At 41.5% G+C, this 18,578-nt stretch overlaps 1 protein-coding gene across 1 annotated transcript; it reads left to right on the forward strand.

Moving 5' to 3' along the window:
* The first annotated feature begins 537 nt into the window (after nt 1–537).
* LOC102077005 (uncharacterized protein C4orf54 homolog) lies at nt 538–13,544 on the forward strand. Its single transcript, XM_005458708.3, has 2 exons — nt 538–4,960; nt 9,354–13,544. Exon 1 carries the CDS (start codon nt 654–656, stop codon nt 4,938–4,940), a length of 4,287 nt encoding a protein of 1,428 aa, XP_005458765.1. The 5' UTR covers nt 538–653; the 3' UTR covers nt 4,941–4,960; nt 9,354–13,544.
* The last annotated feature ends 5,034 nt before the right edge of the window (nt 13,545–18,578 follow it).

The following is an 18,578-nucleotide window of genomic DNA, read 5'->3' on the forward strand; positions in this document are numbered from 1 at the left end:
ATGCACAATTAGAAAACAAAGTGTAACTGTTGTTGGAAAGAAAATAATACTAATGTTGAAAATGACTTGTTTAAAATGTGCCACTTTTTCATTTAAAAAAAATACTACTTTCCAAAACCAAATCTTCCCCTTTAAAAATATTTTATGGTTTCAGGACAGATAAGTAAATAATAAAAAAATAGAAATGTATAATAATAATAATAATAATAATAATAATAATAATAATAATAATAATAATAATAAATTACATTTAAAAAATACACCTACTTTTTGTTAATGAGTCAAATGTAAAGAATATTGAGCAATGCTTGTATTGTTTATGTAAGTGAAACTAATAACTTAATGGACTCTGGAGGAGCTGTTCTTCGAGAAAAGGTGCTGAAAATGAACTTTTTGGATGTTAATTTCAGAAGACCGATCTGTTGCTACAAAAATAAAGTAGCTGCTCGAGCCTGAGAGAGACCATTAGAGAAACCATCGTGGGACTTTCCTCTCTCTCTCTCTCTCTCTCTTTCCTACCCCCCCTCGCTCTCTCTCTTTCTCTCTCTCTCTTGGCTCTCTGTCCCCCTCCGTCCCTCCAGCCTGCAGAGTTTTCCGTCCTGTGTCAGGATAACATCGTAAACGAGGACCACCTGACGGTAAGACCGGACTAAATGGAAGCAGCGGAGAAAACTCTCACTTACCAAGATGACACCGGACTTCACAGGAAGCTGCTCACAGATGACAAGGATAAGGACAAGACCGGCGGTAAGGACCACGCCACCGAGACAAACAGCGACGAGTCCAATTATGTGGATCTGGACGTAAAACCTGACTGTCCCAAAACGGTTAAAGTGACTTTCACGGGTGTAGGGAACCAGCTGTCTGTTATCAAATGCGACAGTTCAAAACAGGGGGAGCAGGAACGAAAGAGTAAAATCATTTCGAGCAAGGACAAGCAGGACACCGTCCCCGGGCTCGGATCGGGTGAGCCCCGGTCGGAAACTCTGACCAAACTTCCCAACACTGATCAGGACTCCGAGAATGAGAATCAGCGCCAGGCCGAGCTCAACCCGAGTGACTGCAGCGACCATGTGTGCAGTGAAAGTGATGAGCTCCGGTACACGGACATGTATCTGAACAGCAAGACAGAGTCCGATGACGGCGCCAGCGCCGTGCTGTCCGACCATTGCGGCTCCGACACCGTGGAGGACGAGTCCCACTATATCACCACACACGAAATCCAGCTGACCGAGCTCGACCACGACGTAGATTACGATTTAGGCCGCGGGACCTGTTGGGAGTTTGAAGACGACAACCTGGTCTATTCCTTTGTGGATTACGCCTCTTTTGAAAGCGATGATACTCAGGAGGGCACTCTGATACTAGAGGGCAGGGGCCAGGCGAAAGTGCAGTCAAATCTCGGTGAAACAGTTGTCAGCACTGAGCAGGAGGAGAGCGATCTTTGTGATTCGGACAAATGCGCCAGCTCGGACGAAAGCGTGTGTAAAAATCCAAGTGAAGACCTTAGTGCGGGGAAAATCCACCTGTCGATAAAAACCTCCTCTAGAGCAGTAAACGACCCAGTTAATGTATTTGACAACAGCTTCTCTGGGTACACGAAACACTGTGGAGACAAGAGCAATTTCTCTTTTGTGAGCCCTGGCGCCAGTGCGGGGCCCCTGTGCGACAGAGCCCCATATTTCATCCCTGCTCCGGGCCGTCAGCACCTTGCAACCAAACTGAGACGGAAAGATATTAATGAGTATTCCAGCGGAGCGTCCAGCTCGATCAGTGAGCTGGATGACGCTGATAAAGAGGTGCGTAATTTAACCGCCAAGTCTTTCCGGAGCCTGGCATGTCCATACTTCGATGCTATTAATCTTAGCACCTCTAGTGAATCTTCTGTCTCGGAATATGGCCTCAATAAGTGGTCGGCTTATGTAGACTGGAATTACGGAAACATAACGCGAGGCAGAGAGCGCAGCGTAATTGCGCACAAGACTTCCAGGGCAACGCTGGAAATGAATAAGACCGTGGAAAGTAAGAAGCATGGTAAGTCTGTTACCGGCACGAAAACCCCGCAAAACAAAACATACGCGTTAAATAAAAGAATAACTTCACAGCAAGCATCATCTTCCAGCAAAAAGATCCAAGTGAAAGACCACGTTCAGCCAGTGCAGCGCGGTGTCACGTTGAATTTCCGCTGTAATGTTGAATCACATGAAACAGCCGATTCAAAGTGCCCCAAAAAGGCACGACCCAATGGGGCTGCCGGGGCTGTGCTGGCCAGGTCTGGGTGTGAGATGCAGTATCATCACACAGATAACCTAGGAGATACCCACAAAAGGGCAATTTTTGCATCAAGTCTTTTGAAAAATGTGATTTCCAAAAAGATGCAATTTGAGCAGGAGCGCAAAATGGAGAGGGGTGAAATCTGTGACACATCCCCCTGTTTTCAGATAAAAGATCCAGAGGTGATGAGAGAAAGGAGTCCGGGACGGGGCCTACAAAGGCAAACATCAGAATCGGGCTCAGGATTCACTGTGAATTCTGCTGATGATCAGCGTCCGGAGGTTGGCAGAGAGAGTTCCTGTGGTGATGGAGAGGAAACAAAAGGCAGCAAAGCACCAGATGATTCAGAAAAGGGACAGGATGAACTCCAAAAGGATCCAACCATCCACAGTGAAAGCACTTCATCTAAATCATTAAAAGAAGATGATCCAGAACCTGTAAAACAGGCCGAACCTCCATCTGTAAGCGGCACACAGACTGCAGCAAAGGAAGGATTAGACACCAGCAGCATGCTGTCAAAACTTCTTTTTGTTCCAAGTTGCCAGCTACACTCAAAGGAGAGGAACTTTTCAGATTTACTAAGACACGCACCTGACTCTGTCACACCTGCTGCTTCACAGAAAAGTGAAAAGGAGCTGAAAGCGAGTAATAATGGAAACAAAGAAGAAAATGAGAAGGGAGGGAAGAAACCCGAGATAAAAATATGTCTGAGAAGCGTGAAAGAAAATAAAGGCTGCACGCTGAATATTGCCAATCTCCTAACCCCTAAAATAAGTTACAATGTCAACACGTTCAGGACAGCAGATGATACCAGAGTCCCCATTTTGTCAGCAGCCGACAGGGTTCCAAATTTCACTGTTAGAGACATAAGAGACACCAAATGCAAGCTTCAAACACCAATATATCACGTAAGGGATGTACGCAAGTTGGTAAAAAGCTCATATCGCTTTGTTTCCTTGAATAATAGTGGCAGTAAATGTTCCACAGCAGCTGATAAACTCGAGGAAAAGGCAAAAACAGAGCCTGTTAAACATTTATTACCGTCTCCTATTGTGATCAAATGCAACTCTGTTAAAACAAATGTCAAGTCAGAGAAAACTGCAGCACAGAAACAAGCAGCAACATCTGAAAATCCCCAGAGTGAAACTGTACCTTCTGCTTGTGTGGCTAACAGGGCACCACCAGTCGTAACCAAGCAGGGGTGCCCTGACCAATCAGACATTCAAACAACTCAACTGGTGAAACAGAGGCAGGAGAAGTTTGCAGGTGAGACGGCAGAAAGGAGAAATGAGGCAGCAGCTCCAAAACAGGATGCAGTGGAGAAAATAAAAGCTGCTGTAAAAACGATGGAGCAGCTTTATTTTTTTGACAAGAATGAGTGGAAGCGCAAGAGTCAGGCTCCACGCCCCATCACAGATAGCCATGTGCTGTCGCTTATTGCCAGGGAGGAGCAGGGAGCAGACGTGCCAGAGGCGGCAAGCACCGAAAGGACTCCTCAGCCAGAAATGGGGAGGCTGCATGAAGACAAAAGAGCCCTCAACGTCATCCATGTTCCATATGACAGTGATGCTTTTAAAACACAACAAAGCAAAACATTTACTAACAAAAGCGTCCTCCATTTTGGCAGCAAGGCTTGCGTCAGTGTTAACTCAGACAGCAGCTCTGCGGTTCAAGTGCCACCAACTGTGAAAAGCTCCAAAACTCCAGCGGCTCCACTGTCGGTGAAAATAGAGAAGCCAAAACATTGCCAGGTGGAGAATGGAAAGGTCAAAATCAGCCCCACTAATCCTTCTGTTACACAGGGCTGCTCAGACTCTGAGAACTATTTAACCATACCAGGGATGGCCTACACAAATGAAATCAAACTTTCGAACCCAGAGCACGATTCGAAGGAGGGCAATTCAAATAACAGTAAAGTCAATGCAGCTGACCTCAAGGCACCTGAGCAGAAAACTTCTCCGTTAATCATGGAGTACCCAGGCACGAGCATCTACCATCACTCAACAGCAGCAACAGGGCCTCAGAAACAACAGCAGGTGCTCTGTTTCTCTCCCTACCTCCCAAATGTGTCGCCTACACCTTCTACTGGAGAGCCAGCACAACAAACCCAGCGCAAGATGCTTGTGGACCCCACAACTGGACATTATTACTTGGTGGACACTCCCATTAAAGCCACCTCTAAGAGACTGTTTGACCCTGAAACAGGTCAGTATGTGGATGTACCCATGCCTCATTCACCTGTGGCACCTGTAACCCCGATGCCTCTTTCTGTGTCTCCCATGGCACTTAACCCAGGAGGATATGCCCCCACCTACATGATCTACCCAGGCTTCATCTCCTCACCCACTTTAGCAGCCCAGACGGTATTGCCACAGTCCCCATGTCATTCTGAAGATGCAGGTGGAGAAAATATCAAAAAGACCAGAAGTCCTCAGCCAGAAAGTAAGACAGCAGGCACAGAGAGTGCGTATTACAGTTCAACAGGAGAAACTTCACAGGCGCAGCTGCAGTTACCTGTGAGTTTGGGACTTTTGACCACCAGGGGAAGTGGCGGGAGCTCAGAGAGAAAGCCAGTCATCAGCATCACAACGCAGCAAGGTCCAAGAATCATTGCCCCTCCCTCCTTTGATGGCACAACGATGAGCTTCGTAGTGGAGCATCGGTGACCAAGAGAACGTCTCGTGATGTAAGTTTTTCACCTGCTCATTCAGACTGGCAGCTTGTATGACTCAGTATTTACCTGATTTCACCTCACTCCAGCCGCTCTTCTTGCCTGCGTCTGAGTGAAACAAAAAGCATCCTGTAAATTTTGAATCTATTCTGTTGGAAGCAGATAAAAGATATTTATTTTTTTGTAAGTTTTGCTCAGAATCTTAATATCAATATGACTGCTCAAAATCTCCTGTGTGTGATCTCATAATGTATATTTGCAGTCAATTCCTGATTAGAAACAAAGGGTGGAAGGAATAATAGTGCATTTAAATAAATAGCATTTAAAAACAGCAAACACACACAAACACACACACACACACACACACACAAAGCAAAATGTTTTCCCAATCTGAAAAAAGAGCGATAAAAAGCAAAAACAATTGGATTTGAAATTTCTGTAGAACAATATTTTTTTTTCTGAAATATGGAAAAATAATTGCTCAGTACACTCAGCACATAAATCTAGCTTTTCAGGCAAATTCTCATTAAGATTTGTCCTGATCATGATCTATAATACTTTTTGATATACATGTATTGCTCATCTACAGTGCTTTTTGGTGTACAAAGCCCCACCTCGGATTTAGGCAGGGGCAAAAGACTGGAAAAGTTGTACAAAGGCTAAAATAAAAATACCTCCAAATTGAATTGCTTAATTAGTAACAGGGTTTTAAGCATGTAAAGTGTTGACTGGACACAGTTAAACAACAGATATTCTTGAGGGTATTGGTGGTGTTGGAGGTTGGGTGAGGGGTTGGCTTTGGCACCTATAAAGGCCCAATTAATGCTAACTGATACATACAGATCTTCAAGCAGCATATGCTGTCAAGGCTTTGTTTATTTCATTAATAATTGTAAACCAGGCTGTGCACATATTTGGAAACTAACTGAGGCCAAAAACCGTCTAGGAGATGGTTTTGTAACAAGCAAGAATGGGAAAACGTTTGGCTTTCAAAACTGCAGAAATTGCTTCAGCACTTTTCAAACACCTGTTAAAAGACGATACCATAGAAGACAGTGAGAGATATGCCCTGAACCAACATTTCAGAAGCATGTTGCTGGCATCATATTCAAAATAAGCACGTATTTAAAACACATTTTTCAGTTTTAATATATGATAAGGTGCCTCTGCACTTATTTCAAATTAATAAAGATATCATTGTGAACCAATTTGTTCTGGTTCAGCACTTAACCTAATTACGCCACCACCAAATAATATAAGGTTTATGCAGCAGCCACATTAAATAGAGGGTTAGGGTAATCACCAAGATCTTTCTTAGGTTACTGTAATGGTTAATCTGCCAGCGTATTTAAGGTCTTTATTTAAAATGATAACTTTAATGCTCAAATCTAATTATTGTTGTTTAATTATGATTTTTCAAACGTACTATTTTACAAAAAAGCTGAAAAAATACACATTAAAAAGCACTTTTTTTTTTTTTTTTTAATTCAGACACCAAAGACAGAGAAGTCCAGTGTGCTCAAATCTGGATATAAAAACATTAATTCTGTTCAGTGAATTCAGTAATTTTTAGTCTTAAGCAAGGTTTTGACAGATTACTGAAATATTTGTGTTTTGTTGTTTTTATTGCATGTGAATAATACATTTCTTAAGCGCTGCACATTTTGCAAGTGCCTCTTTACAAATGTGGTTGTAGCCAAATTCAGTACATAAAATCTCAACAGAGTTTAATGCTGTCACTTTCAAGGAATCTCCTGAAGTCCGTACCAAGACTTATAGAGTTTCACATTCCGAGGGTGCTCGTGTGTTAAATTCAGATGACCTCACCAACTCGTGTTTTTTCATTATTTTGTGCCATAAATGTGGTCAAAGCAGCAGTCCAGCTTGGATGCTATAACAGTGACATGTTAATAGACACGCAGCAGCTTCATGACAGGTAACCCGAGTCCACTGAGCTCGGCTGGACTTGCAGTGAGATTGGATTTTCAGCCATGGCTCAGAGCTTTTCTCTGCATTACACATCGTCGGGCTATTTTGATAGTGTGAGACGACTTTGTTTACATGGTTTATTCTCAGGGTTGGAAAGTGTCACAGGAAACTATTCCAGTTAGTGACACCTCACATCAAGTTATTCTTAATCTGTTATAAATGTTTTAATTACTCGTATAACTTTACAGTTTATTAGTGTGTTCGTTCCTTGTTTGTGACATTTCACAAATCCAACAAATATCTTGAGAAATAATCAGTTCACAGATTACAAAATAATTAACTCCTAGGTGCAAAATGTTTATTATGCAGTGAAGGTGGACACAATGTAGCCAATATAATGTTAATTTATTTTAAGCAAGTAAGCCAAGCAGTGGGTTCAGAGAGATACATGGACTTGGGGAGGCTAAAATAATCTGATCGCTAATTTCACAGAATAATTGACTATGTAGTTTAAATGTAAAGCTTATGCAAATCAGGAAATAATTGTAAATAATTTTATATAATAAACAAAAACCTGAGTTCACAGTACTGCGAAATTCACATTAAAAAAAGAGATCTTTGTGGTGGTAAATGGTACTGCAGCATATTTTCCTTACAAATAGTTTAAGTTTTATTTGCAATGGTTTTAAAGTTTTCACTTCAAAAGTTTTACAGTAATAGAATAATAAGGAGTTATATTTGTAGTTCACCAATAAATTGTGATAAACTACAGACTACAGTCAGTAGTTGTCTTAGATTTCTTTTTCAAAATAATACAAGGTTTCTGAAATATGGCTGGATACAGAAACTTCTGTCTGAAAATACATTATGCATCATTTTAAAGATAAAGAAAGAAAGAAAGAAAAAAATAAGTAAATAATCTGAAGTAAGTAGTATAAGCATCACAAAGCTTCAAAACCATGGACAGGAAATCTTGGTTCTATGGACCCGGTGTCACAGCAATGTTAAGAAATACCACATTAATCTCAGCCTTATATTTTCACATTTATGTAACTTCAAAGCAAAGGCACATTCATCACGCAAATTACTAAGTTTATATCGAATTCAAGTGAAGTCTCACATTCCCCTAAATTTGAAAAATATTTCAGTTCACTGACAAACAAATTCATTCTAACACTCAAAACTACTAAAACAAACGCACAATATTTAACATTGTTTTGTGTCTAACTTACACTCCAACCTTACTTCTCAGGCCATTTTAAACTGCATACATTTTGACCTGTAACACCAGCTATGACTTTGTACCATTGAACCACGGACCTAAATACTGATCTAAATTTGAACTTTGGAACTTACTAATTACTAATGATGCGATTGTAGCTATGAATTAAAATTGAATAATTTGAATTCATTAATATAATCAGAAAAAGTTCAGAATAGTAAGTAAGATCAAAGAGATATAAATGCAGGAAGCAATTTTTTTTTTTTTATTTGGTTGGTTGACACTTTTTAAGAAAATCCTAAAGAGCTCTACAACAGAGGTGTAGTAGTAACGAATAAACAGCTTGTCAAAAGGTCACACAATGTGTTATGTTTGTGCTATGCTTGTTTTATCAGCAGATGTTTATGGGAACACAGGTTGACAGGTTACCAAGGCAATAATTTGAGTTGACAAACATCAACAGCAGTTCTCCAAATGAACAATTAAGAAGGGCATAAAAAAAAACCCACCAGCAAAACAGACAAAATATAAATGCAAAATTATAAAAAGAAATCTTTTTAGTGTCATATTCTTTCTTTTCTTTTACATATACACATTTACAACTAGCCACAGTCCATTCTCAGCTAATGTGTCAGAGCAATAATACATCCCCATGAGCATGAGGGATTCATGTCAGCTGGGTGCGTGTCAGGCAGAGGCCTAGCACGGGGTTGAGTAGTTGTGTGAAGGGAAACCAGGGCGTGTGCATGTGTGTCTGCGTACGTGTGTGTGTAACTGGTGTCGGTGGGGCAGAGGGACATGTGTGGGGGGGATTGCTGGGATAGTGATGCAGGAGGAAAAGGTCAGGCAATGCAAAGTATTTGTTGTGCTGATGCAGGGAGAGGACAGCTGCTCGGAGAGATCAGATGCTGTTGCAGCTCCAGCTTGGAGGCGATTCTGCGGGACTCTGATGGGGTCAACTTTTTATAGCCCCCTCCCCCTCTGCCTATTCCTAAATGGGGAGAAGGAGGTGGAGGGCACTGCTGTCCTTCTATGTAAACAAATCTAGTAGCGTGCCCTCAGCAGTGATTTGGCCGAATCTGATCAGCTGGTTAAGGTTGAGGAAATCTGAAGAGTGAATGCGTTTCAGTGGCTCGTAAAAGTGGCTCTTTCACAAACTGCACCACACAGTAACTTTTCTCCTCTATGTTTTCAACTTGTTTCCACTGCATCCATCTGACTTTAACACCCACGTTTTGTCTTCTTTATCACCTTTAGATGTTTCTGCTGAGGATTCTGCCTTCAGTCACTGTAAGTTCAGTTTTCACCTGTCACCCACCCCGTGATCTACTCCCAGGACAACTTCCACCACCATCGTCTGCCCCCAGTTCTGTGTTGTTTAAACTTGCAGCAGACATTACTGTATACGCACTGCAGTGCTACATAGGGTCAGCTCAACATTTTTGCCACGCTGTCCTGCTGAAGTTCTGATGTGAATCGGCTTGTAATACTTTCCATTCAGCTGCTGTCTAGATCTGTTGAAATGCTGTTTGTGCCCTGCAGCATGCCTATTCAAAAGGAAACAAGGCAAGTCTTCGCTTCCTGCTCAGTGTTATTCATTACTGGCCAAAAGCAACTGGTTTACTGATATTTTACTGTCGCCAAGTATTTTAAGCAAGACTATGTAACTTTTGAAAAAACATATTTAACCTAAAAAAGGTTTAATATGTGCAAAATAAAATTCAACTTTATTAAAGTCCGCATACCCAGGATTTGTTTTCTATAACCTCTTGTGATCATTACACTGTACCTGACCTTACTGAGTGTGTGTGCAATTCATTAACACTACTGTGTAAGGATGTCACAGGTCCCTGTGCTTTTATCAGAAAAGTAAAACAAGAAGTAAAGATGTGCCTGACAAGAGCACATGTTGGTTGTCTGCTGCAGTTGATGCTTGGTCACACTCATTCTAAGCGTATGACAACAGCTAGGTATTGTACATTGCGGTCTTGTAGCCACTTTATCCCAGTGGGCAAATGCAGTGCAGCACTAGAGACAAATATGAGATTCTAGTGTATCAGCAGGTATCAAAAGAGGTGCTTTGCATTTGCTGTTTTCATCTGCACACATCAGTTGATCGGTAGGACGGAGGATGTCTTACTCAGGTCCTGGGCATTGTAGGGATTATTTGACTGACAGTCCTGAATGCCATGTGAATGTTGGGGACAGTGCAGGTAGCAAGTGGTGGGTCCCATTTTTATTTATTTTTTGGGTATCACAATGCTACATAAAGTTTACATCATTTTGCGTTAAAGCTTCTAACTTTAGGTCCATCCTGTTAGTGTATCAGGGCCATTTTAAAGAGGTCAACCACTGAGCAACTTCTAGCCACAGCAAAGGCTCTGACTTCCTGTGGACACTGGGGATGCTTAGTAGCCAGGTAACATGTAGAAGATCCTGAGACCACAGTACACAGATCTTCTTTGGAATTCTGAGTGAATTAATACTCCAAGTGTCTTCATCCATGAGAGGATGGACAGAGAGGTTGAAAGCACATATTAGTACCACATCAGCAGTAATGCAGTGTGGAGTGGAAGCGCTGAAGTGAAAGCTGAGCCTGGCATCAAACTTCTCGACTTACTGGTGGATCTGCTTTCTAACCCTAACCATTAGTCATTGGAAGAATGAGGTTGTAGATGCAAGCATCTGAAACAAATTTCATTCGCAGGGTGATGCAAAGAGAGGGTGATCTGAGACATTTGAAAGAGGCTCTGCTCTTCAGACATCTGATTTCTCTGGAGGTATTCCAGACAGATCCAACTGGAAAGAGATCACAGCACAGAGTCAGAATACCCTGGAGGGATTACATAGGATGTGGCTAGGGAGAAAGACATATGGGCAACTTTGTTTAGCCTGCTGTCACCAAGATCAGCCACAGAAAATGAATGTATGGGCTCCAGTAAAATAATTAACAAGATAACATAGATACCAAGCAAGTCAATTCTGTATCATATGTTATTCATTTTCACACTTAAAAGTTTAGGTTTGTAATCTTATTTAACCAAGAAAAATAGCCAGATGGGTGTAATGATGATGGTATCTTTCATTCAAGTGACTTTGTACTGCTTTCCTTCATTTGATGTTTGGGCCACAGTGGTTGCTGTTCAGTGGAGGCTGCATAGTCTTGGTTTTAATAAACAAACAAAACATTTTTGCTGTACATCATATGATCCACATTTTACACAGGGACCATTTGTCTGCACTTAATTAAAATAAACACGACAGATTAAGACCTCACTATCAGTATATATTTTTATTCTTTTGCAGTAAGTTCAGTCAAAAAAGGAAATCATTTATTGTTGGATTTAAAATAAATATATTGTAAAGAATTCCCAAGTAAATATATGTTAAAGAATAATCGGCTGGCATTACTATGTGCCGTGTTACAACTCACCAACATATTTTTCACATGCACAGCAGCATTTCCATGTTTTTGAGCAGTCCATGCTCATGTATGTCTTGAAGTCTATATAACCGTCCTGTCATGACTCACGAAATGATGCTCAAACCAGCTGCATAACTGATATATTGTATGAAGTGGTCTGCATTTATATTTTTAAAGCATGCTCAGGAGAAGAGTAATACACTATGTGTGTATGTCAGATGAAACAAAGCTGGGACTCTGGTTTATTAGTTTATTAGTTTACTTAGGTAACTAAGTAGCGTTGGGCCTAATGCGTCAGAGCCAGCTGGGACATTTAGAGGATGACTTCCTCTATTTGCTTTGGTTCAGTTTACACTTTTGTGTACTGAGATGGGAGCTGATGTGTGTCTGTGTCTGTGTTTGTGCCTGTGAGTTATGTGTGGCATTTGAGCATTATGTGAGTACAACGAGAAGTTATGTTACTTCGCTGCAGACGTGAGCATAGACTGGTCATGTGTTTGGTTTGAGTGTTTTTGCATAGCATACGTAGAAATGCCAGTTTAAATCTAAATCAATCACTGAGCAAATATGTTCAAATATTTTTATTTGAATATTTTTTTCTTTTTTCTTACCTGTTTCCATTTGAATATGCAGGGGCATCATGTGTCATCGTGCTTGATTTTACTCAGTTATACAAGCATACATGTAGTAATACTGCAACATGTAGTTTGCTATTTTTATCACGTTTCCTAGTTACACAAATTAAAGGTATCTGGACATGCTGGACAGTCTATGTACCTTAATGTAAAATGCAATTTTTGCAACTTTTATTCTTATGAATTGATTTCATTATAACTGATTCATGTGCACGAGCTGCTCTTTGGAGCATGTTAATGTTGCCCAATTTAATTCATTTTGAGGTAAATGTAACTGAGATATGTAACTGTAACTAATAACACTTCCTTTAAAATTCTAGGTTTGCTATTGAATGAAATCAGTTTACTCCATTGTAAAATGAGAGCAGTGCAAATAAAGCAACTAATGCTACTGAACATTTATTTATTTTAAATTTGTACAAAATGGCAGAAATGACCTAAGAGATGAAGAAAAAAACATTTTTAAATAAATAAATAACACATTTTTTATTTTGAAGTAAAAAAACGATAACACTGCCTCCCAGTTTTGAACTTTTATGTGTTTCCCCAGGTGTCCAAGGTGATATTTTCCTAAGTCTAGATGATTTTATTTTTACCACATTAACATATCATTTTTAAACCCTGTGAAATTTAAATAAGTAATATATTACAAATTGCAGGCTCCAGTAAACCAGCTATTCTAATGTTGTTATGAATGTAAAGCATAATTTCTCCCATGCATTTTATGAACATCATGTATGATTTTTATCTGTGAATAATAATAATGTACTTAATGCACCTGTCATCAACATTGTCAGCAATGAATGGCTGTAAACACTGGTGGTAGCAGCACAATGTAGATTTGTTTAATTTTGTTAAAATCTGATTTTATTTGAAAATGACATTTTTCATGTTTTCAGGTGAATTTTGCCCAATATTGCACTGTAACGTAGAGATAATGTAATTTCTTTGAAAACTTTCTTGAAAATGTTTGTCAAACAACAAACAAACACAACACCTGCTGATTTTGAGGTTTAATGTAAGAAAGTGATTGCATCAATGCTTGATTTTGTATTAAATAAGAGGGATATGGTGAAGTGACGGTGGTTCGAGATAAGTGCAAAGACTGTGTGAACGGTTAAAGAAAAGGGGCACACGTTTCAATGAAATGTCCTCTAATGTGATACAGCTGTGTATTACGCACAGCCTTTTCTATGCATGATGTCAACTGTGTTGCGAGGCTGCCCCAGAAACAGGAAGAGGTCAGGACGACAGCTGAGAGATACCTTGAAAAGAGAAGTGAGTGCTGTGTTTGCACTTACAGCTTGGAAAGTATAGGAACACGATTAGTGACTGTTATGTAGACTGACAAGCCTACATATGTTTGCAATAAATTCAAAATACAAGCTACTGAACATGTGTGTGTCCATTTTAATCACTTTAAGGCCTCCTTGTGTTTGAATGAAATGCATTTACTGCCACTTTCAAAACAGCTGCGCTAATATCAAACATTTGTTTAACTTAATAAATTAATGTTTATTCAGTTAAGCTTTGATAGGTGGTATCGTCAACAAGGAAATGATGTGAATAAACAGATTATGGTTATTCATCAAGGTACTCTAAAGTGAAACCCAATACACGTTTTTTTTGTATTTTAGTTTTACAGCAAGAAGCAGCTTTATTAGTGAATAATTACTCATTCATTAATGCTTTGAGCCACCACCAAAACAATGTTAGGATATCATATTGTGTAAAATCCATGTGCCTAGTAAGACAGTCAATGCATGTAGAAGCGAGCATGGTAATGGCAATAATTGATCTGAACATGATTAATAATAAATAAATCAAATAAAGGCTATTATGATTGGAACTTACATTTTCCTTCTGAATGTTATTGAAAAGTAAATGAGGTAAATAGGAGCAATAAAAAATGTGCCACTGCAAAGTGATATATATACTTTCTTTTATTTTTTTATTTTACTTTCTTTTATTTTCCCTGTGCGTTTACCATAGTTGTACACTCAGTTTCACTGACCTAATTACTGTAAAGTTTCACCACTGAGCAAAAAAAAAAGAAAAAAAAGAAAAAGAAAAACGAGGGTGAAAGGCAGTCAAACAGATTTATGCCAACATAAGTACACATTTGGCATCTAGCAGCGTGCGAGGTTAGCTTTCGGGTGACACTGAAACATCACCCGGCCAGGCTTAAGTTTAACCTGACAGTTTGCTGCTGTGTTTACTTGGTTGCCATGGATGCAGGGAGACTGGCAGACACTGGTTTGCACCCAGCTGTTCTCAGTGGTTTCTAAAGAATCTACATTAAGGACCAGTTGTTGTCCTCGGATGCCAGCAGGGGCTCTGATGGCACAGTTGTACCACAGGAAAACACAAGATTTATTAGCTCACCTGGATCACCGAGTGTGAGTTGCACTTAAGCCACTAAGGTATATCATCACTGCAAAACAATGATCTATCAAAGGTCCATGCTAATGCTGGTACAGCCTTCACAGATAGGAACATAGCCTGGACTCTTCATTTTAAAGCCTTAACGTCATCATTTTTGATTGCTCGGGCCTTCTGGAACCAGAAGGGACCCTGTTTGTACAACTATTATCAGCTAAGACTAGCATGCCGTCTTTACATAATGCACCCCCGCATGCAAAACACCCAGACATGCATCTGCTAATTACTGCTGCTAATAACCATCTGCTCTGTGAGTGGGAAGACAGAGGTACTTTACAGCTGTAAATGAAAACACTGCAAATTACAATGCGTGTTTGTACTGTGGCTGTACCTCCAACTTAAACAAAGTCATGAAAGATCACGGTAGAGTAAAAGCTTTTTCCAGGAAGCAGCAAAAGAAACAAAGAGAGGAGGAAAGAAATCCCCCAGACAGACCCATGAAAACCATGAAATTCTCCCTGAATGAACCCAGAGTTTACATTTTGTCCCTTTCTTGTTTAGAAACATAAGAACCAGCTCATCATCACTTAATGTCTAACTCATTTTTTTACAGCACATTTTTTTGAGGACAAATTTTCCAGAAAAACACCGCGTGTTCAGTGTTTATATATTTTACAGATTAAGTTTGGAATTTTGTGTTGCTTTTTTGCAATGCGCTTGGTGTGTAAGGGCCGTTAGGGGTTGCTACCTGGGAATATGAAGAAAACATCAATTCTTTATATGCTCTAAAGGATCAAATAATGTTATATGAAGAGTATGCCGTCTTGAATTGATGAATGAATTTAGTTCTTTATTCTGTACTTTAGGTGCTGTTGGCAGCATATGTCCTGAGTAGGGCGGTTTAAAAAATTAATACTTGGATACTAACATTTACATTTACATTTGTAGCAGGTGTCTTTGCCTCTTTCAGCTGTTAGCACCTGCAGACACAGCTCCTCCCCCCACTAGCAGCTGAACATGTGGATAGTAGAACAACAAACTTGGCAAAGCATCTTAAAGACTGACACCCTGGAAGAATTTTGTGAAGTGAGTATAGCTCCTATTTCAACAACATGTAAGCATTAAACAGTTATAAATATTAATCTGGCTGGCACACACATTAATGTTAGCAATTTAACGATTAGCAGGTACTCACATTAGCTGTCTGCTATCATTGTCATGGCTGGACGGTCCCCAATGGCCGACCTGCCTGTGTGTGTTTTCCAGAATATTCCCACCAGACATGGATCCAGCGGATGCAGCCCCGGTCCAGCGAGAGATCTCGGTCCAAGGAGGAAGGAATGAGCTGAACTGCGACAGGTAGTTCTTGACCTTAAAGGTATGTTGCTCACCGCACCCGGAGTCATGGCTAATGTTCAGTCTCCTGATCCGTCACTTAGCGCTGCCGCTGCCTGTCCTCTGCCTCCTTCTCCACCCTCTCTGCAGCATCAACACTCGTTACCTGTACCAGAGAAATTTGATGGGGAGTTAAGTAAAAGCAGAGGGTTTCTCACACAGTGCTCGCTAATTTTCAGGCAGCAGACCCAAGCATATGCTACTTATGAATCAAAAATTGCTTTTATGGTTGCAATAATGACAGGTCGAGCATTACAGTGGGCATTGTGTTCAACCCACAATCTCATACCATGACTTTTTGTGCAAATTTCGCTCTGTGTTTGACAAGGGATCCAATCCAGACAGCGCTGCGCACCATATGTACACCCTGAAGCAGGGAAAGAAGAGTGTGGCAGATTTTTCGGTGGACTTCTGGATCCTGGTGGAGGAGACTGGTTGGAAAGAGAACGCGCTCCGTGGAGCCTTCCTCAATTACCTCAATGACAACATCAAACGTGAGTTAGCCACAAAAGAACTGCCCAAAACGTTAAGTGCACTGATAAATATGTGTATCCGACTCGACGACCACATGAGGGAATTTGGAAAGCGGTCTGGTGAGGGGCGACGGGCCATGGGGGGCTTCGGCACACCTACCGATCTTCCCCCCCTCGAGTGGTGGAATCCGGAGGAAGAAATGTCAGAGGAGGGAGAGGCGCCCATGCAACTGGGTTGGACCAGATTCGGCTCCTCCAATCGGAAGAGAGACCAGCGTGGGGGTGAGTGCTTCAAGTGTGGAAAGAAGGGACATTTTGCAGACAAGTGCTACACACCAGTAAAACAGTCCGCCCGTCAGTAAGTGTGGGGATACTGACGGGCACTACCGCTAACACTGTTCCTCACCTAAGTTTTTCGGCAAAGCTAATCTTTCAGTCTCTGACTCACCCATGCAGTGCTTTGATTGACTCTGGCGCAGAACAAAGTTTCCTGGACAAGACACTAGCCAGTGAGCTAGGCCTCTCGGTGGTGCCCCTACCAGAGACACTTCAAGTAGCTGGACTCAATGGTAGCATGCTAGCTACAGTCACAAACCACACCGAGGACATCACTTTCTCCCTCTCCGGTAACCACACCGAACAAATCCGTTTTTTTGCCTTCAAAGCCCCCGACACCCCATTGATGTTGGGCTGTCCTTGGCTAAAACATCATAATCCACAGATTGATTGGGAGAGGGGTAGAATCATGGGTTGGAGTGCTTTGTGCCATGAACAGTTTTTGCGTTCTGCTATGCCTAATAAAATGCCCGTTGGCCCTACTGAACCTGACTTTTCCCCAGACCTGTCAGCAGTTCCGGAGGAGTATCATGATTTAGCTCCAGTTTTTTGCAAAGAAAAGGCTCGATCCCTTCCCCCTCACCGTCCTTACGACTGTGGGATTGATTTGATCACAGGCGCCCCCTTGCCCACCAGTCGTCTGCATAGTATCTCCAAACCTGAGCGCAGGACAATGGAGCACTATATCACAGACTCCCTGGCTGCCGGCATCATCCGGCCATCCACATCTCCCTTGGGCACTGGATTTTTCTTTGTAGAGAAGAAGGATAAGTCTCTTCATCCCTGCATTGATTTTCGTGGCCTGAATAAAATCACCATAAAAAACAAGTATCCCCTTCTGTTGCTTGCCTCTAAGTTTGAACTCCTTCAGGGGGCGACCATCTTCTCTAAACTTGATCTTCGCAATGCTTACCATCTGGTGCGGATCCGTGAAGGGGATGAGTGGAAGACTGCGTTTAATACTCACCTGGGACATTTAGAGTATTTGGTGATGCCCTTCGGGCTCACTAACGCCCCTGCAGTGTTTCAGGCCCTGATTAAAGATGTGTTATGAGACTTTTTTAATCGTTTCGTTTTTGTCTATCTAGATGACATCCTCATCTTCTACCGGAACCAGGCAGAGCACGTCAAGAATGTGAGGCTTGTGCTGCAGCGCTTGCTGGAGAATCAGCTGTTCATCAAGGCGGAAAAATTTGAGTTTCACGTCCAAACTGTTTCCTTCCTGGGGTTCATCATCGAGCAGGAGCAATTGAAAGCAGACTCTGCTAAGGTAAAAGCTGTTGTGGAATGGCCAGAGCCCAAGACCCGTAAGGAGTTACAGAACTTCCTTGGATTTGCTCATTTCTACAAACGTTTTATCAAGGACTTCAGTAAGATTGCTCTGCCTCTGACAAAACTTACCTCACCTAAACTCTCATTTCAGTGGTCCTCGAGCGCCCAGCAGGCATTCACCCAACTAAAGTCTCTGTTTTCTTCAGCTCTGGTGTTGGTGCAGGCTGACATTAACCGTCATTTTTTCGTTGAGGTGGATGCTTCAGACTCTGGGGTCGGCGCCATCCTCTCCCAACAGGTTAATGGCAAATTACATCCATGTGCTTTCTTTTCCCAGCGCCTGTCTCCAGCTGAACGGAATTACGATGTTGGGGACCGGGAGCTCCTCGACATCAAGTTGGCCCTGGAGGAGTGGCGGCACTGGCTGGAGGGCAGCAAGCACCCGGTGGTGGTTTGGACAGATCATAAGATCGTAGCATATCTCCAAGCTGCTAAACGTCTCAACGCTCGGCAAGCCAGGTGGGCTCTGTTCTTTACACGTTTTAATCTCACTATTACTTACAGG

The sequence above is a fragment of the Oreochromis niloticus genome, linkage group LG6, assembly GCF_001858045.2.
Source record: "Oreochromis niloticus isolate F11D_XX linkage group LG6, O_niloticus_UMD_NMBU, whole genome shotgun sequence".
Lineage (NCBI taxonomy): Eukaryota > Metazoa > Chordata > Actinopteri > Cichliformes > Cichlidae > Oreochromis > Oreochromis niloticus.